Source organism: Cherax quadricarinatus, chromosome 41, assembly GCF_038502225.1.
Source record: "Cherax quadricarinatus isolate ZL_2023a chromosome 41, ASM3850222v1, whole genome shotgun sequence".
Taxonomy (NCBI): domain Eukaryota; kingdom Metazoa; phylum Arthropoda; class Malacostraca; order Decapoda; family Parastacidae; genus Cherax; species Cherax quadricarinatus.
Genome location: NC_091332.1, coordinates 200,831 through 220,552, shown reverse-complemented (window position 1 = coordinate 220,552; position 19,722 = coordinate 200,831). Strand labels below are relative to the sequence as shown.

The window sequence follows — 19,722 nt, the reverse complement described above, 5'->3', positions numbered from 1 at the left end:
AACTCCAGGAGCCAATTGCTGGACCAGGTCTGCAGCCTGTCCAGATCCCTTTGTAGTTCTGCCTGGTCTTCGATCGAGTGAATTCTTCTCATCAACTTCACGTCATCTGCAAACAGGGACACCTCAGAGTCTATTCCTTCCGTCATGTCGTTCACAAATACCAGAAACAGCACTGGTCCTAGGACTGACCCCTGCGGGACCCCGCTGGTCACAGGTGCCCACTCTGACACCTCGCCACGTACCATGACTCGCTGCTGTCTTCCTGACAAGTATTCCCTGATCCATTGTAGTGCCTTCCCTGTTATCCCTGCTTGGTCCTCCAGTTTTTGCACCAATCTCTTGTGTGGAACTGTGTCAAACGCCTTCTTGCAGTCCAAGAATATGCAATCCACCCACCCCTCTCTCTCTTGTCTTACTGCTGTCACCATGTCATAGAACTCCAGTAGGTTTGTGACACAGGATTTCCCGTCCCTGAAACCATGTTGGCTGCTGTTGATGAGATCGTTCCTTTCTAGGTGTTCCACCACTCTTCTCCTGATAATCTTCTCCATGATTTTGCATACTATACATGTCAGTGACACTGGTCTGTAGTTTAATGCTTCATGTCTGTCTCCTTTTTTAAAGATTGGGACTACATTTGCTGTCTTGCATGCCTCAGGCAATCTCCCTGTTTCGATAGATGTATTGAATATTGTTGTTAGGGGTACACATAGCGCCTCTGCTCCCTCTCTCAATACCCATGGGGAGATGTTATCTGGCCCCATTGCCTTTGAGGTATCTAGCTCACTCAGAAGCCTCTTCACTTCTTCCTCGGTTGTGTGCACTGTGTCCAGCACTTGGTGGTGTGCCCCACCTCTCCTTCTTTCTGGAGTCCCTTCTGTCTCCTCTGTGAACACTTCTTTGAATCTCTTGTTAAGTTCTTCACATACTTCACGGTCATTTCTTGTTGTCTCTCCTCCTTCCTTCCTTAGCCTGATTATCTGGTCCTTGACTTGTTTTCCTCCTGATGTGGCTGTACAACAGTTTCGGGTCAGATTTGGCTTTCGCTGCTATGTCATTTTCATATTGTCTTTGGGCCTCCCTTCTTATCTGTGCATATTCGTTTCTGGCTCTACGACTGTTCTCCTTATTCTCCTGGGTCCTTTGCCTTCTATATTTCTTCCATTCCCTAGCACACTTGGTTTTTGCCTCCCTGCACCTTTGGGTAAACCATGGGCTCATCTTGGCTTTTTCATTATTCCTGTTACCCTTGGGTACAAACCTCTCCTCAGCCTCCTTGCATATTGTTGCTACATATTCCATCATCTCATTAACTAGCTTTCCTGCCAGTTCTCTGTCCCACTGAACCCCGTTCAGGTAGTTCCTCATTCCTGTGTAGTCCCCTTTCTTGTAGTTTGGCTTCATTCGTCCTGGTGTGTGTGTGTGTGTGTGTGTGTGTGTGTGTGTGTGTGTGTGTGTGTGTGTGTGTGTGTGTGTGTTATATACAGTGGTCCCTTGAAAATCGTCGGGCTCGATAGTCGTCCTTTTCGGAAATCGTTGGGTTATTTTCCTCCAAACATTGGCTCGCAATTGGTCGGTTGACTCACTAATCGTCGCTCGTCCTGGATGCGTACTCACGGCTCTGAGCCGCCTCGGCCTCCCTTCCCAGCCAGTGTGCCATTGTTTACTAGCGAGTGATGGTCCCCTCACTTGTTCATATGAAATATTTCATAATATTCCATTCGTTTTAGTGCTTGCAAGTGCTAAATAAGCTACCATGGCTCCAAAGAAAGCTCCTAGTGCCAAGCCTTTGGTAAAGAAGGTGAGAAATACAATTGAATTTAAGAAAAACATCACTGAACAACATGAAAGTGGCGTACGTGTGGCTGAACTGACCAGGATGTATAACAAACCCGTAAAACCATATCTTCCATCGTGGCAAAGAAAAAGGAAATCAAGGAAGCTGTTGTTGCTTAGAGAAAATTGTGGCCAGATTGTGTCCACAAGAGGGATTTTGAAGGGTTTGTGGCTGACCCTGATGAGCCTATGTCAGTTGTGAAATCTATTGTGGCACTGGGGAGTTCCATGGGGTTGGATGTGAGTTTGGAGGATGTGGAAGAGTTGGCTGAGGACCACAACGAAGAGCTAACCACAGAGGAGCTGCAAGAGCTTCAGCAGGAACAGCAACAGATCGCAGCTCAGAATCTTGCTGCAGAGGAGAAGGAAGAGAGATGGAAGAAGGTGCCTTCTTCAGAAATTATAGAGATTTTTGAAATGTGGGGTAAGATGGAAAGATTTATGGAGAAACTTCACCCTGAGAAGGATGTTGCAAGCCATATTGGCAACTTGTACAGTAACAGTCTTGGCCCATTTTAGGGAAGTTTTAAAGAGATGCCAGAAACAGAGCTCTCTGGACACTTTTTGCGAGACAGGACTCCAGTGACTCTCAAGCTGGTCCTAGTGGCATTAAGAAACAGAGAAGAGAAGCATGTAACCCCAGAAAAGGACTTGGTACCTGAGGTGTTGATGGAAGGGGATTCCCCTTCCAAACAATAACTAATCCAATCTCTCTCCACCAACAGTCTTTGGTACACTAAGAAGAATCGCCAATAAAGTGTTATGCTGTTAATGTTTCATTCATCATGTCCCATTGTATTGTTTATGTACTACATCAATATTTCATGTAAAAAAATTTTGGTTTTAATACTTCTGGGTGTCAGGAACGGATTAATTGTACGTATTTACATTATTTCTTATGGGGAAAATTGATTCGAAAATCGTCTATTTCGATAATCGTCGCACTTCCAGGAACGGATTAACGACGATAAACAAGTCTGATTTATTACATATAATAGCTTCATAATTAATCACCATCTCTGAGAAAACTAAAATGTTCTGAATGTCAAAAGAAATACTGATTTCTGTCAAGGGCCAGAATAGCAATCTTATTATGTAAAAGTAAAGATTTTTTTTTAACACGTTGGCTGTCTCCCACCAAGGCAGGGTGACCCAAAAAGAAAGAAAATCCCTAAAAAAAAAAAGAAAATACTTTCATCATTCAACACTTTCACCTCACTCATACATAATCACTGTCTTTGCAGAGGCACTCATATATGACAGTTTAGAGATCCCTCCTCCAAACTGCCAATATCCCAAACCCCTCCTTAAAAGTGCAGGCATTGTACTTCCCATTTCCAGGGCTCAAGTCCAGCTAACCATTTCCCTGAATCCCTTCAAAAAATATTTCTCTGCTCAGACTCCGTCAGGTCCCAAAAACCATTTGTCTCCATACAGTATGATGTAGGCCAAGAACAATCATGAAACTGATTTAGAAATAACTGGTTCTCTACAACAACCTATTCTCTAATTGCACTATCTTCTGATTAACCTTGATGATAGTGAAACCTATGCTCAGCTTTGTCAAATGTGTTTTTGAAAGGAAATACTATTGTGCTGCAAGATCTCTGCACTAATTACCATAATTTTTTACACCAATTCATCAACAACTGTTAAGGTAGCATTTGCTTGCGTAATTTCTCAACCTCCACATAATTATCTGCACTAGTTAGGAAAAACCCAGGATATATATTAGAATGAAAAACTATACAGTATATTCCAAAGCAAAATCCTTCCTTTACTTATCTTTGGTTCTTTGGGTTAAAAGTACTGCAAGTAGAGCTACTCCAGTATCATAAGAGACCTACACAAGATGTACTAAAAAAACATAAAATACTAAAATCAAGCAAACCTAGTTAGCAAGCCAGACATGATAAAGGTGCAAAAAACAATGAATACAAGGAGATAAAGGTTTCTTGTCTATTTAATGAAGCCCCAGTTCTTTGCGGTAGTCATATTCCTTTGTAGGTCGACAATGCCCAACGGTTGTCACACGGTGCAGTACTCTCAATCCCACTTGGCTCCGAGGCAGCTGAGACTCTGGTGCTGCTTCATGAGCCACTGAGATATTATCCGAGAATATAAAGTCACCTACACTCCACTGAAAAGAGAAGAATATAATTACAGCAGGATGGCTTGCTAATCTGCTTGCCTGTCTGCTTGCTTGCTTGCTTGCTTGCCTACCTACTGGCCTGCCTTTGATCACTGAACCTAAACAATTGGGTAGCTTTAAAAAAAGGTTGGACAAATATCAGGGTGTGTCTAGTTAATATTCCAAGTTGGACCAAAATGTCGTCGTAAGTTTCTTTCTCCTATGCGCAGGTTGTGTGTGTAAAGGTTGAATTTTAGTAGGACCTGCCAACAGGTTTACTGCAGTGCTCCTTCATTCTTATGCTCTACCTTTTTCATTACTGTGATTGTTATGTAATTTTTTTTTGGGGTAGTATGTGCTCACAAGACATGGGGTATAACTCTAGGTACATTTATTTAGAAAAAAAGAATGCAACTCATGGTTGGTAATACATGGGAGTTTTGTAGTGGATGAGCCATTAGAACAAAATAAGACAAAAATATTTTCCATCAGACCCCTTTTTCCCCATGTTAATGACTGATTTTAGGCAGAAATGAACTTGTGTAACTTGTATGGCGAGAATAAACAAAACCAATTACACCTACCATCCGACTTACAACCTGCTCGACATATGTCCACTTGACTTACGACCGTGCATCTGGCAGCTGGGCTGGGCCGGCTGATGCACACCGCTGTACAATATTTGACAATACTCGCGGTGGCAATGCGTCATGCAGGCAGCATCAGTTTGAGTAACCCTGCCCTATCAGCAGTATCATACTGTTTCAACTGTACTAACTGGACAGTAAATTTCACCATGGCCCCTAAGATGAAGTCTGAATCTTGCACTGGAGATTGTGGCAAGAAAGGCTCTTACTCTCGAACTCTCTATTTGTTTTCAGTGTTGCACATAAACCTGTCTGCCTGTATATCTGTGTCTGTCTGTGTCACTGTGTCTGTTTGTCTACCTGTGTGTCTGTCTTTCTGTCTACCTGTACTCACCTAATTGTGGTTGCAGGGGTCGAGACTCAGCTCCTGGCCCCGCCTCTTCACTGATCGCTACTAGGTCCTCCCTCTCTCTGCTTCCTGAGCTTTGTCATACCTCTTGTTAAAACTATGTATGGTTCCTGCCTCCACTACTTCCCTTGCTAGGCTATTCCACTTCCTGACGACTCTGACTGAAGAAATACTTCCTAACGTCCCTGTGACTCATCTGAGTCTTCATCTTCCAATTGTGACCCCTTGTTTCTGTGTCTCCTCTCTGGAACATCCTGTCTCTGTCCACCTTGTCTTTCCCCCGCAGTATCTTGTATGTCGTTATCATGTCTCCCCTGACCCTTCTGTCCTCCAGTGTCGTCAGTTCAATTTCCCTCAACCTTTCCTCGTACGACATTCCCCTAAGCTCTGGAACTAGCCTTGTTGCAAACCTTTGTACTTTCTCTAACTTCTTGACGTGCTTGACCAGGTGTGGGTTCCAGACTGATGCTGCATACTCCAGTATGGGCCTAACATACACAGTGTACAGTTTCTTGAACGATTCCTTATTAAGGTATCAGAACGCTATTCTCAGGTTTGCCAGGCGCCCGTATGCTGCAGCAGTTATTTGGTTGATGTGTGCCTCCGGTGACGTGCTCGGTGTTATGGTCACCCCAAGATCTTTCTCCCTGAGTGAGGTCTGTAGTCTTTGTCTACCTAGCCTATACTCTGTCTGCGGTCTTCTTTGCCCCTCCCCAATCTTCATGGCTTTGCATTTGGCAGGGTTGAATTCGAGAAGCCAGTTTCTGGACGACGTGTCCAGCCTGTCCAGGTCTCTTTGCAGTCCTGCCTCATCCTCATCCGATTTAATTCTTCTCATCAACTTCACATAATCTGCGAATAGGGGCACTTTAGAGTCTATTCCTTCCATCATGTCGTTCGCATATATCAAAAATAGCACTGGTCCTAGAACTGACCCCTGTGGGACCCCGCTCGTCACAGGCGCCCACTGTGATACCTCTTCACGTACCATGACTCGTTGTTGCCTCCCTGTCAGGTATTCCCTGATCAATTGCAGTGCCCTCCCTGTTATATGTGCCTGATCCTCCAGCTTCTGCACTAATCTCTTATGAGGAACTGTGTCAAAGGCCTTCCTGCAGTCCAGGAAAAAGCAATCAACCCACCCCTCTTGTGTTTTACTTCTGTTACCTTGTCATAAAACTCCAGAAGGTTTGTGACACAGGATTTGCCTTCCATGAATCCATGCTGGTTTTCATTTATAATCTTGTTCCTTTCCAGGTGTTCCACCACTCTCCTCCTGATAATCTTCTCCATGACTTTGCATACTATACACGTCAGAGACACAGGTCTGTAGTTTAGTGCCTCATTTTTGTCTCCTTTCTTATATATGGGGACTACATTTGCCATCTTCCATATCTCGGATAGTTGCCCAGTTTCATGGGATGTGTTGAAAATTGTGGTTAGGGGCACGAACAGCATCTCTGCTCCTTCTCTAAGGACCCATGGGGAGATGTTGTCCGGCCCCATTGCCTTTGAGGTATCAAGGTCACTTAGCAGCTTCTGCACCTCCTCCTCGGTTGTTCGTATGTCATCCAACACTTGTTGGTATATTCCCTCTTGATGTTCCCTTCTGTGCTGTCTTCCCAGAGCCCTTCTTGTCTCTACTGTAAAAACTTCCTTAAATCTCCTGTTTAGCTCCTCACATACCTCCTGATCATTTCTTGTGAGCTTTCCACCTTATGTCCTCAGTCTGATCACCTGGTCTTTGACTGTTGTCTTCCTCCTGATGTGGCTATACAACAGTTTCGGGTCAGTCTTGACTTTCGATGCTATGTTATTTTCATACTGTCACTGGGCCTCCCTCCTTACCTGTGCATACTCGTTCCTGGCTCTGTGACTAATCTCCCTATTTTCATTCTTTATTGCACTTAGTTTTTTGCCTCCTTACACCGTCGGGTAAACCAGGGGCTCGTTCTGGTCTTCCCATTGTTTCTGTTGCCCTTAGGAATAAACCTTTCCACTGCCTCCTTGCATTTTGTTGTTACATATTCCATCATTTCATTTACTGGCTTTCCTGCCAGTTCTCTGTCCCATGGAGCCTCCTGCAGGAAGTTCCTCAAACCTATGTAGTCCCCTCTTTTATAGTCTGGCTTTTCCCATTTAACTCCTGTTACTCTCTCCACTTGCAACTCTACTATGTATTCAAAGCACAGAGCCACGTGGTCACTAGCTCCTAGGGGACTCTCATACTTGATGTCCTCAATGTCTGAACTGCCCAGGGTGAACACAAGGTCCAATTTTGCTGGTTCATCCTCCCCTCTCATTCTGGTACTGTCCTTAACATGTTGGTGCATGAGGTTTTCCAGCACCACATCCAACATCTTGGCTCTCCATGTTTCGGGACCCCCATATGGCTCCAGGTTTTCCCAGTCAATCTCCCTGTGGTTGAAATCACCCATAACCAGCAACTTTGCTCTGTTCGAGTGAGCTCTTCTTGCCACCTCAGCAAGTGTGTCCACCATTGCTCTGTTGCTCTCTTCATATTCCTCTCTTGGCCTCCTGCAGTTCTGTAGTGGATTATACATCACTGCAATGATCACCTTGTGCTCCCCAGACTGAAGTGTACCTACTATGCAGTCCCTTTCTCCAGTCTCGTCTATGCCTCCCATTTTCTCGAATTTCCATCGTTTTTTTTACGAGCAGTGCAACCCCTCCTCCCCCTCTGCCCCTTCTATCTTTCCTCATGATCTGATATCCTGGTGGGAAGATTGCATCTGTTATTGTCTCAGTGAGTTTTGTTTCTGTAACTGCTATGATGTCTGGGGACTTCTCATCGATTCTTTCTTACCACTCCTCATATTTATTCGTTAATCCATCTGCATTTGTGTACCAAACCTTCAACTTCTGTTCTAATACTGTAACTGTGGTCCTGGGGTAATATTGGGGTTGGGAGAGCAGGAGCCCTGGTGGGGGCCTGTGGGGGGTTGCAGTGGGGGTGGAGGAAGAGCTCCCATAGGGGGTTGCTGTAGGGGTAGGGTTGGTGGTGCGGGGGGTGGGAACAGAGGGATCGGTGTGTGATTGTCGGTTTAGGTTGTTCAGTTGCCTTGGGGGTGTCATGGTTGGAGTCCTTCTGCAGGTGTTTCTGGGGGGCATGCTTGCCCTTCCACCTGTGCCTGGGTTATTCTGCTCTTCTTTGTCATTTCTTCCCATTCCTCCTTTCATTTTTGCACTCTCTCTTTCAGTATCATCCTTTCCTCCTGTGTTCTGTCTCGATCGAGGTACACACTCATGAACTCCTGTTTGCCTCTCAGCCGTGCTTTCTCCTGCAGGATCATGGTTCGAGTTGATTCTGCCTTGAAAATTACTCTGAGAGGCCATTTCCTCCTTCTCTTTGTGAACCACCCGATTCCCTGAAAATTTGCCACCTGGGTCATGTCTCCCTCGCCTATCACCTTCATGATACCTTCAATCGCTTTTTTCTCCTGTTTTCTTTCATCATAGGTTTCCCCTTCAGCTTCCTCTAGCCCATAGACAAAAACTGATCTCTCCCTTTCCTCCTCCCACTGTGACTCCCATTGCATCCTCTGAGGTATTTTAGTTCCTTCCTATGGAGTGTTCCTTCCTTCAATCCCTTCCCTAGCTGTGGCCCCTATGCTCATTGGTTTGTCCTTCCTGCTCACCTGTTCCCGGCCCCCACAAGTGTCTGGTAAAATCCCTGCATATGTCCTAGTTCCTTCAATGTCTTCCGACCTCTCATACTGTCCTAGTGTGCTCCCTGTCTTTGTTTTGGCCCCGTGTGGGTCTGACAGGACCTTTGCATACAGTTTAGCTTCCATGCTCCCTCCAGACCCTTTGTCTTTGTCTGATGTAAATATTCCTGATGCTACTTCTGTATTATCTTTATCTCTAGGCTGTTTCAGATTTCTCAGCTCCTCTTCTAATCTCTGTATCTTGGCTTCTGCTACTGTGGCATGTTGCTCCCACCTTCTGCTCTCTGCTGCTAACCTTTCCTCCATCTTCCTTGCAGGCTCATCTAGCCTCCTTCCCCAGTCTTCCTCCCTTTTTTTGAGCTCTGCCTCCCAATCCTCCCTCCCAGATTCACCCATCAGACCCTTGGCTCTCATCCTAGTTCTTGGTGGCCCCATTGCACCACAGAAGGAAGGGGGAGAGATGGTTAGGAGGAGGGGAATAGATGGTTAGGGGGAGGGGGATGGATGGTTATGGGGGAGGGGGAGGATGGTTACTGGAGGGGGAGGGATGGTTGGGGAAGGGGAATAGATGGTTTGGGGAGGGGGTTAGATGGTTTGGGGAGGGGGTTAGATGGTTTGGGGGAGGGGTAGGTGGCTAGGGGGAGTATGTGTGTGTGTCAAGTGTGTATGTGTGTGTGTCAAGTGTGTATGTGTGTGTATGTGTGGGAGAGAGAGGGATGGGATTAAGGGGGGAGGGGGAGAGAAGGATGAGGGTAGAGTGACCCCTAGAAACTGGGGTGTCTGTCTTTCTATCTACCTGTGTGTCTTTCTGTCTGCTTGTCTGTCTCAGAGCCACTCATTAAGAGTGTAATTGGTCTTGAAGATGCCATATTAAAAATTATAATAACATAATAATCAGAGGTGCATTAAATGTATATAAAATGTTAATATAGACATTTTGCTTATTTCATCTATGATTTTTTTTTCAAAATTATATAATAAACATGCTACATAACATATAAATTAACAAATATGAGATGTTTTTCTGGTCGGCTTGACAGAGTGAACAGAAACCAATCGTGTCCGAGCTGGTAACAACAACGTTTGTTTACATAACTCGTGAAACTTCTACCCTCTCTCTCTCGTTTATTCATTTAATCTTGTTTACTCACCTCTCACTCTACATTAAGACTACAGTTATTTTAAGGTAAGTAATGAGTGGACACGATTATTATATTATAGTTTAATAATAATAATATTAATACATATGTATTATTGTAATAATAATAATTATTAATATTATTAATTTAGGGCACTGGAGCACAGATCCACTGTATAGCACTTTGTCTGAATTTTTTTGGGTTATCCTAGGTAATTTATACTATGTACGATAACTTCACTTACGTGTACGCGCGCATGAGAGAGAAAGAGAGAGAAAAATGCTTTCAAATGAGCTGATGTAGGTAACAGCTCTTAGCTTGCCAATAAAGTTAGGAATCCTTAACCTGTAAATAGCTGTCAATAAAGCTAGGGATCCTTAACCTTTTCAAACCCTGTGTAAAAAAAAAAAAAAAAAAAAAAAAAAGAGAAAGAAAGAGAAAGAGAGAAAGAGAGAGAAAGAGAGAGAAAGAGAAAGAGAGAGAAAGAGAGAGAGAAAGAGAGGATGTTGACAACCAAGTGAAAGCCTTCACTGGACACATCCTTAATCTGCAACAAGAACACATTCCTCACCGGCAATATGTGACAAAGCCTACAGATCAGCCTTGGTTTGGCTTTCGTTGTAGAGAGGCTGCTACTGCTAAGTACAAAGCATGGCGAAGGTATAAGAGACATCCTACCACCTATAACAGGAACTTGCACATGCAAGCCTGTAGGCATATGGGTGATGTTCAAAAGTGGGCCATTGCTAAATGGGAGGTGGACACTAAAAGAAAGTTAGCATCAGGTAGGGTAGGCTCCAAAACCTGGTGGTCCCTGGTCAAGGACAGACAAGGTTATCTGCCTGATGAACTTATTCCACCTCTACTAGTAGTCAAGAGAAGGTGGACCTCTTTGCTAAACACTTTGCTACCAAAATGCAAGTTCCTGATCCAGCAAGGGACCCTCCTTGGCTAGCTGCAAGAACTGTGTCAAAACTGTCAGTGGTGACAATAAGGCAGGAGGTGCATTTCCTTCTTAAATCACTTGACCAAGAAAAGGCTGTGGGCCCAGACAAGTTGAGCCCAAGATTGTTGAGAAGATGTGCAGACCAGCTAGCAGCACCTCTAACTCGCATCTTTCAGCACTGCCTAGTACAGTGTAAATGGCCCTCTCCATGGAAAGAGGCAAATGTAGTCCCTGTTCACAAAAAGAAGAGCAGAGCAGAAATCAGCAACTACAGACCAGTGTCACTCCTGTCAATCACTGGTAAGATCCTTGAGACAATAATCTCAAGACAAATGACAGATTTTTTTGACTACCACTCACTACTTTGTGATCGTCAATATGGCTTCAGGAAAGGTTACTCTGCTGCTGATCTGTTGTTAAACCTCTCCACTAAGTGGCACCAGTCACTGGATGAATCCAAAGTCAGCTGTGTGGTAGCACTGGACATTGCTGGCACTTTCGACCGGGTGTGGCACCAGGGCCTCTTAGCAAAACTTCAAGCACTGGGAATTGCAGGCTCTACGCTATGTCTCCTCAGTGATTACCTTCATGGTAGATCTCTAAGTGTAGTCCTCAATGGAACGGAATCAGCAAGGCATCCTATTGGGGCAAGCGTTCCACAAGGAAGTGTGCTGGGTCCACTGTTATGGAATGTCTACTTCAACGACCTTCTTCATCTCATCCCAGAATCACATGCATATGCAGACGACTGTACACTGACATTCACTTATCCAAGAGAAGAAATGCCAGGTGCTCTAAGCTACATCAATCACCAGCTGAGAGCTATATCAGCTTGGGGAAATAGATGGCAAGTAACATTTGCACCTGAGAAAACGCAAATGATGATCGTCTCTAGGCACCATGATGGTAATGCTGGTGCAGTAGTACGGATGAATGGGACGATGTTGGCACCTGGAGAAGAAGTTGATATCCTTGGGGTGAAATTTGACTCCAAACTAACCATGAAGAACCATGTTGTAAATCTTGCAAACAAGGCAGCCAGGAAGCTTACAGCACTTCGCCGTATCTCGCACCTGCTTGACAGTAGGGGTTGCAAGATCCTGTACGAGGCACAAGTACGCTCACACCTTGAGTATGCTCCACTTTCTTGGTTTGCCTGCCCCCCCTCTCATCTGCGACTGCTTGACAGAGTAGAGAACAGAGCAAGACGTCTCATCTCTCGCCTGGACCCATCCTGGATAGATCTGTCATTTCAGCAGAGCCTTCAACATAGGAGGGATGTGGGTGGCCTTACTGTTATGTACAAGGCCAATATTGTCAAAATACCACACTTGGATCCACTTCGAGGACAGCGTGAAACAAGCTTTTATGCCACAAGACGGGCAGAAAGCAGCAACTTCACTCTGGCTGTACCCTTCTCCAGAACATCACTCCATCTGAGATCATACATACCCAGGATGACTCGAGTATGGAACACATTCGTACAGCATAATGATGTCAACGAGATAACGTCAGTTGATCAAATGAAAATGGTGGCCCACAGATGGCTCCAACTTCATCCTGTTCCCTACTTGTATGTCTCATAACAATAAAAATGCTTTCAAATGAGCTGATGTAGGTAACAGCTCTTAGCTTGCCAATAAAGTTAGGAATCCTTAACCTGTAAATAGCTGTCAATAAAGCTAGGGATCCTTAACCTTGTCAAACCCTGTGTAAAAAAAAAAAAAAAAAAAAAAAAAAAAAAAAAAAAAGAGAAAGAGAGAGAGAGAGAGAGAGAGAGAAAGAGAGAAAGAAAGAGAGAAAGAGAAAGAGAGAAAGAAAGAGAGAGAGAGAAAGGGAAAGGGAAAGAGAAAGAGAAAGAGAGAGAGAGAGAGAGAGAGAAAGAGAGAAAGAAAGAGAGAGAGAGAGAGAGAGAAAGGGAAAGAGAAGGAGAAAGAGAGAGAGAGAGAAAGAGAAAGAGAGAGAAAGAGAGAAAGAGAAAGAGAGAGAAAGAGAGAAAGAGAAAGAGAGAGAGAGAGAGAAAGAAAGAGAGAGAAAGAGAGAGAGAAAGAGAGGGAAAGAGAGAAAGAGAGAGAAAGAGAGAGAGAGAGAAAGAGAGAAAGAGAGAGAAACAGAGAAAGAGAGAAACAGAGAAAGAGAGAGAGAGAGAAAGAAAGAGAGAAAGAAAGAGAGAAAGAAAGAGAGAAAGAGAGAGAGAAAGAGAGAAAGAGAGAGAAAGAGAGAGAAAGAGAGAGAAGAGAGAGAGAAAGAGAAAGAGAGAGAAGAGAAAGAAAGAAAGAGAGAGAGAGAGAGAGAGAGAGAGAGAGAGAGAGAGAGAGAGAGAGAGAGAGAAAGAGAAAAAAAGAGAAAAAGAGAGAAAAAAGAGAGAAAAGAGGGAGAGAGAGAGAGAGAGAGAGAGAGAGAGAGAGAGAGAGAGAGAGAGAGAGAGAGAGAGAGAGAGAGAGAGAAAGAGAGAAAGAGAGAAAGAGAGAAAGAGAGAGAAAGATAGGGAAAGAGAGGGAAAGAGAGGGAAAGAGAGGGAAAGAGAGAAAGAGAGAGAAAGAGAGAGAAAGAGAGAGAAAGAGAGAGAAAGAGAGAGAAAGAGAGAGAAAGAGAGAGAGAGAGAAAGAGAGAGAGAGAGAAAGAGAGAGAGAGAGAGAAACAGAGAAAGAGAGAAACAGAGAAAGAGAGAGAGAGACACACACACACACACACACACATTCAGTCAGTTGGCCAACCAATTCAAGTTTATATTCTACAAGGGTTACAATGTGGGGTTTACAGGTTTTGGGTATTGTGTGGTTTACATGTTATAAAATACTAATTACAGAGGGGGCCACTAGGACACCTAGCATGGCTAGGCATTTCGAGCAGACTTAGATTAAATCTTAACATTAAATCCTTACAGATTATGGTATTAAGGCTAAGTGACTACACCATAATTTGTGAGTTTAGCAATGTGAATGCTTTTGTTTTGGCAAAATACAACGTGTCTATATTGGAGTATCATAGGCAAACTTATGACTAGTTAGGATTTATTATTTTAAGATTAGTATTTCTGGGTTTATAGTCAGTGGGTGAGTGAGTAATTGTGAACCACCAGGTGGTTATCATGTAGTTAATTGTCGGGGTGGATCAGGGAGTTAAGATGTTTTCTAACTGTAGTTTTGAAAGTGATGAATGTGTCTGTAGTTCTAGAGTTTTCAGGTAGGGTGTTCTAGATTTTAGGTCCTTTGAAATACATCGAATTTTTGTAAAGGTTTAGTCGAACATGGGGAATGTCAGAGATGTTTGTGTCTGGCGTTATGCCTGTGGATCCTGTCACAACTATCAAGAAAGCATTTTAGGTCGAGGTTAATATTGGAATTTAAGGTCCTGTAGATATAGATTGCACAGTAGTAAGTGTGGATGTTCTGAACAGGGAGGAAGTTTAGATCTATGAAGAGTGGTGGCGTTGCCAGATGGGATTTAGTGATTATTCTTACTACGGCTTTTTGTTGGGTTATTATTGGCTTAAGGTGTGTTGCTTGCAGTTGAACCCTCCCCAAGCACAGATAGCATAGGTGAGGTATGGATATATAAGTGAATGGTAGTGTGAGAAGGCCAGTTTGCGGTACGTAGTATCGAGATCTGAGAGGATCCCCACCAATTGCTTTTGGATACTTTTTTTGTTGTGTGTTGATATGGGTGCTGAAATTTAGGTTGTTGTCGAGGTATAGGCCAAGGAATTTATCCCTCATTATGTCTGGCAATTAGAGTGTTCGATCTTAATATTAAGTTGCGCAACACCTGCTGCTGCTACCAAACATAATATAGTAGATTTTGTCAGTGTTAAGTGTAAGTTTATTGGCTGTCATCCAAGTCGATATTTTGAGCAGTCCTCGTTAACAATGGTGTTGAGGGTGGCAAGATTAGGTGGGAGATGACATGTCATGTTGTCAGCAAAGAGAATGGGTTTCAGGTGTTGGGATATGTATGGAAGATCATTGATGTAAATGAGGAAGAGCAGGGGTCCAAGGACACTTCATGCGAACTCCAGCATCAAGTGGCCGTATTGATGAGGCTGTGTCTTTAACGGTGACATACTGATACCTATTAGAAAGGTAGGATTTAAAATATACAAGCGCATGGCCTCTTATACCATAGTGGTCAAGTTTGTGGAGTAGGATGCCGTGGTCTGTGTCAAACGCTTTTCTTAGGTCAATAAAAATTCCTAGTGGATATTCCTTATTTTCCAATGCTGTGTAAAGCAGGTCTAGCATTTTTATAATTGCATCATTAGTGCTTTTATTTTTCCTGAATCCAAATTGGCAGGGGTCGAGTATGTTTTGCAACATTATAAATGAATATAGTCTCCTGTGCACGAGTTTCTCGAAGATTTTGGATAGCAATGGTAAGTTTGATATTGGCCTATAGTTGTTTATGTCTGTAGGGTCACCACCTTTATGTATTGGTGTAACCCTTGCTGTCTTGAGTAGTGTCGGGAAAGTGCTAGTTTCTAGTGACTTGTTAAAAAGTAATGTAATAGCATGCGAAAGGACATGGGCCACTCGCTTGTACAATAATGGTGGGACGTGAGACAGATTCCCCGAGTTATTTTTAAATGACCCACCTACCCGGCCAGCCAGCCAGCCAGCCAGATATGTGTTACACATGTTCCAGAATTGTTTCTCTTTATTTAGGGTATAGGTTATACTACATTCTGGTAGGATGACACTACCAGTTGTGTTCTCCCATTCCAATGTGTCAACAATACATAAAGATAACAGTAACATAAGATACTGTATACAATGTAAAATTTACAATACAGTTCACTACCATGTATACATTATATACAGTACATAATTAAAATATAACAATAGAAGTAAATTATGGTAAAAAAGAATGAAATAATGATTGTACATTACATTACAGTACTATGTAGGTAGTTTATATAGGAAAGGTTTGACATTATGCCCTACCCAGTATGTCAGCAATTTTCAAAGGTTCGACTTACGTCCATTTTGACTTACGACCAGTTGATCGGAACCAAGCTTGGTTTTAAGTCGGATGGTAGGTGTATTTTAATCGAATCTTAGAAAATAATGCTGGATAATACCATATCTTATTACAAGTTACGTAGATAAAAATGATTTAATAATGGAACTAAACTGCATTAAGATACAGACAACTGCAGAAAAAATGATTTACACACCTCATGTCTGTACTGCCGGGCTTTGTTATCCTTTATGAATTCATGGTGGATCTCCTGCAATATTGCGTAAGTTTCTTCTTCACTTGTTACACGTTGCTGAGGAGTCTTGTAGTCCCATATAAATCCCTCTATCATGCCGAGATGGAAACACAAAACCTATAAAGAGAAGGGGCTGGTATGTTGCAGTTTGGAAGGTCATTTGATGTTTGTGTATTTCTGGCCAGGCAGCTACTGAATGAATGTTGATGAACGTGTTTCCTTTCTTTGGGTAACCCTACCTTTCTTGGAGACTACTTAAGTATTAAAAATTAATATGTACTGTAAATAAATACAGTGGAACCTCTACTTGCGAGCGCATCCCTGTGCAAGTTTTTCCAAATACGAGCAGTTGATGGGTTGATTTTTTGCTTCCATACGCAAGCAAAATTTCCATAAGTGAGCAGACCTCAAGGCAGGTTCCTTGACGCTGGTGAGAGGCTCTTGCTCTTGATCTAGGGAATTGTATCTCCTTTGTTTGTTGGACTATCTTATTGAAACTTGGGCAATGTATGATGGAAAGATGCTTCTTAATGTACACCAAAAATGAAAGAAATCAGAGCATAAATAATAGAGTTCACTTCTCAGCAATTAGCCACCCCATAGCGGTATTTTCGTATGGTTTTTATGGTTGTGTTCTCGTTTTTTTGGTCTCATTTGATAGAATGAAAGATATATTACAGAAATAGATATGATTTTGATTGCTTTCACGACGAAAAGTACCTTGAAATTGAGCTCAACGAGGGAGAAATGCCCGTTTGCTTGACTATGTTCAAGAGTAAACAAATGACATCACTGTCCATTCCAATATTCAGTCGTGAATGCGTTGACATGATACAATTATTGCAATAAGGCATAACAGTAAATCTTATATGTTTGTGTGAATAAAAATTGCAAATTATTTATATTGTAATAATAATAATAATAATAAAAATGATAATACATATGCATAATAATAATCCTAGGTAGTAGGTTGGTAGACAGCAACTGCCCAGAGGTACTACCGTCCTGCCAAGTGAGTGTAAAATGAAAGCCTGTAATTGTTTTACATGATGGTAGGATTGCTGGTGTCCTTTTTTTGTCTCAAACATGCAAGATTTCAGGTACGTCTTGCTACTGCTACTTACACTTAGGTCACACTACACATACATTTTTTTTTCAACAAACTGGCCGTATCCCACCGAGGCAGGGTGGCCCAAAAAGAAAAATTAAAGTTTCTCTTTTTAAATTTAGTAATTTATACAGAAGGGGTTACTAGCCCCTTGCTCCCGGCATTTTAGTTGCCTCTTACAACACGCATGGCTTACGGAGGAACAATTTCGTTCCACTTCCCCATGGAGATAACAGGAAATAAACAAGAACTAGCAAGAAAACAAGAAAACCCAGAGGGGTGTGTATATATATATATACTGTATATATATATATATGCTTGTACAGGTATGTGTAGTGTGACCTAAGTGTAAGAAGTAGCAAGACGTATCCGAAATCTTGCATGTTTATGAGACAAAAATGGACACCAGCAATCCTACAATCATGTAAAGCAATTACAGGTTTTCATTTTACACTCACTTGGCAGGATGGTAGTACCTCCCTGGGTGGTTGCTGTCTATCAACCTACTACCTAGACACATACACGTATATAAGCATATATATATACACACCCCTCTGGGTTTTCTATTTTCTTTCTAGTTCCTTTTCTTGTTTATTTCCTCTTATCTCCATGGGGAAGTGGAACAGAATTCTTCCTCCGTAAGTCATGCGTGTTGTAAGAGGCAACTAAAATGCTGGGAGAAAGGGGCCAGTAACCCCTTCTCCTGTATAAATTACTAAATTTAAAAAGAGAAACTTTTGTTTTTATTTTTGGGCCACCCTGCCTCGGTGGGATATGGCCGGTTTGTTGAAAGAATAATAACAATAATAATAATGCATATAATAATAATAGTACATAATAATTATAATAATAGACGGCTTCAAAAGGCCGTCACTAGATGGCAGTGTTTACCACAATGAGGGAGCAGGTGTGGCCGCCTCCTCCTGTTACATAATGACATATTTTATTAATTCTAGAGTATATATCAGGTTTCTATATGATTTATATTGTTTATTATTTCATATTAGATGAACTGTGATAGATAAATAAGCCATAGAGTTGACGATAGCGAAATATTCAAGGAGTAATTGGTCCTGTATCCAGACAAACTCTCGTTGGCTGCCACACACATACTGACATATTTTATTCACTCTAGAGTATATATCAGGTTGAAGAAAATGTTAAATATCTAATAATTTTTTTTTTTCAATAAGGCTGTGAACCACATGCATGACATAAGAACATAAGAAAGGAGGAACACTGCAGGAGGCCTGTTGGCCCATACTAGGCAGGTCCTTTACAATTCATCCCACTAACAAAACATTTGCCCAACCCAATTTTCAATGCTACCCAAGAAATAAGCTCTGATGTGAAAGTCCCACTCAAATCCAACCCCTCCCACTCATGTACTTATCCAACCTAAATTTGAAACTACCCAAAGTCCTAGCCTCAATAACCCAACTAGGTAGACTGTTCCACTCATCAACTACCCTATTTCCAAACCAATACTTTCCTATGTCCTTTCTAAATCTAAACTTATCTAATTTAAATCCATTACTGCGGGTTCTCTCTTGGAAAGATATCCTCAAGACCTTATTAATATCCCCTTTATTAATACCCATCTTCCACTGGAGTATTTTCAAAGAGGGAATATTACAAAATAACCCACACTTAGGAGTGGGAAACTTAAGATAATGTTTCAGTCCAAACTGGACCAATGCCAAGTCACACTGAAGCAAGAAGGCTAAAATATGTACAAGGGTGAAGCAAGAAGATAGTAGTAATGGCAGTGGAAGTAGGACACTTATTGGTAGTCTGACTCAAGATCTTGAAGTGGGAATGGAAGATGAAGTTTGGTAGTTCATTTGAATTGTGATGCTCCCATCTGGTTCTGGCAATACAGCTACTGAACGAGTGAGTGAATGTGTTTCCTTGTTTGGGGTAAATATTTTGATGGGGAAACAGCCTATGTAGTAAGAAAAGATAAATAATGTGGATGATGGTGAAAAGGTTTCTTTTTCAGGTCACCCAACCTTGGTGGAAGACAGCAAGTGTTAATAATAATAATAATAATTTTTTTTTAACAAGTCGGCCGTCTCCCACCGAGGCAGGGTGACCCAAAAAGAAAGAAAATCCCAAAAAGAAAATACTTTCACCTCACTCACACAATCACTGTTTTTGCAGAGGTGCTCAGAACACAACAGTTTAGAAGCATATACGTATAAAGAGAGACAACATATCCCGCCAAACTGCTAATATCCCGAAACCCCTCCTTTAGAGTGCAGGCATTGTACTTCCCATTTCCCGGACTCAAGTCCGGCTATATAAAATTAACCAGTTTCCCTAAATCCCTTCACTGAATATTACCCTGCTCACACTTCAACAGATCGTCAGGTCCCAAATACCATTTGTCTCCATTCACTCCTATCGAACATGCTCATGCACGCCTGTTGGAAGTCCAAGCCCCTCGCCCACAAAACCTCTCTTACCCCTTCCTTCCAACCTTTTTGAGGACGACCCCTACCCCGTCTTCCTTCCCCTACAGATTTAAATGCTCTCCATGTCATTCTACTTTGATCCATTCTCTCTAAATGACCAAACCACCTCAACAACCTCTCTTCAGCCCTCTAACTAATACTTTTATTAACTCCACACCTTCTCCTAATTTCCACACTCCGAATTTTCT

At 42.4% G+C, this 19,722-nt stretch overlaps 1 protein-coding gene across 7 annotated transcripts in view; it reads right to left on the bottom strand.

Annotated features, from left to right (window-relative positions):
- Nucleotides 1-19,722, bottom strand: part of LOC128695833 (putative uncharacterized transposon-derived protein F52C9.6) — a 66,802-nt gene that overhangs the window by 9,821 nt on the left and 37,259 nt on the right. For 3 of the 7 annotated variants that reach the window (XM_070092854.1, XM_070092853.1, XM_070092852.1), the window contains exons 7-8: nt 15,911-16,066; nt 3,588-3,976 (exon numbers count right to left, since the gene is read on the bottom strand). In XM_070092854.1, the coding sequence (XP_069948955.1) occupies nt 3,800-3,976; nt 15,911-16,066 (333 nt within the window). In that variant the 3' untranslated portion in view covers nt 3,588-3,799. Of the gene's footprint in view, nt 1-1,409; nt 3,977-15,910; nt 16,067-19,722 lie in introns of those variants that run through there. The other 4 variants (XM_070092850.1, XM_070092856.1, XR_011393022.1 and 1 more) reach the window with 3 other exon arrangements.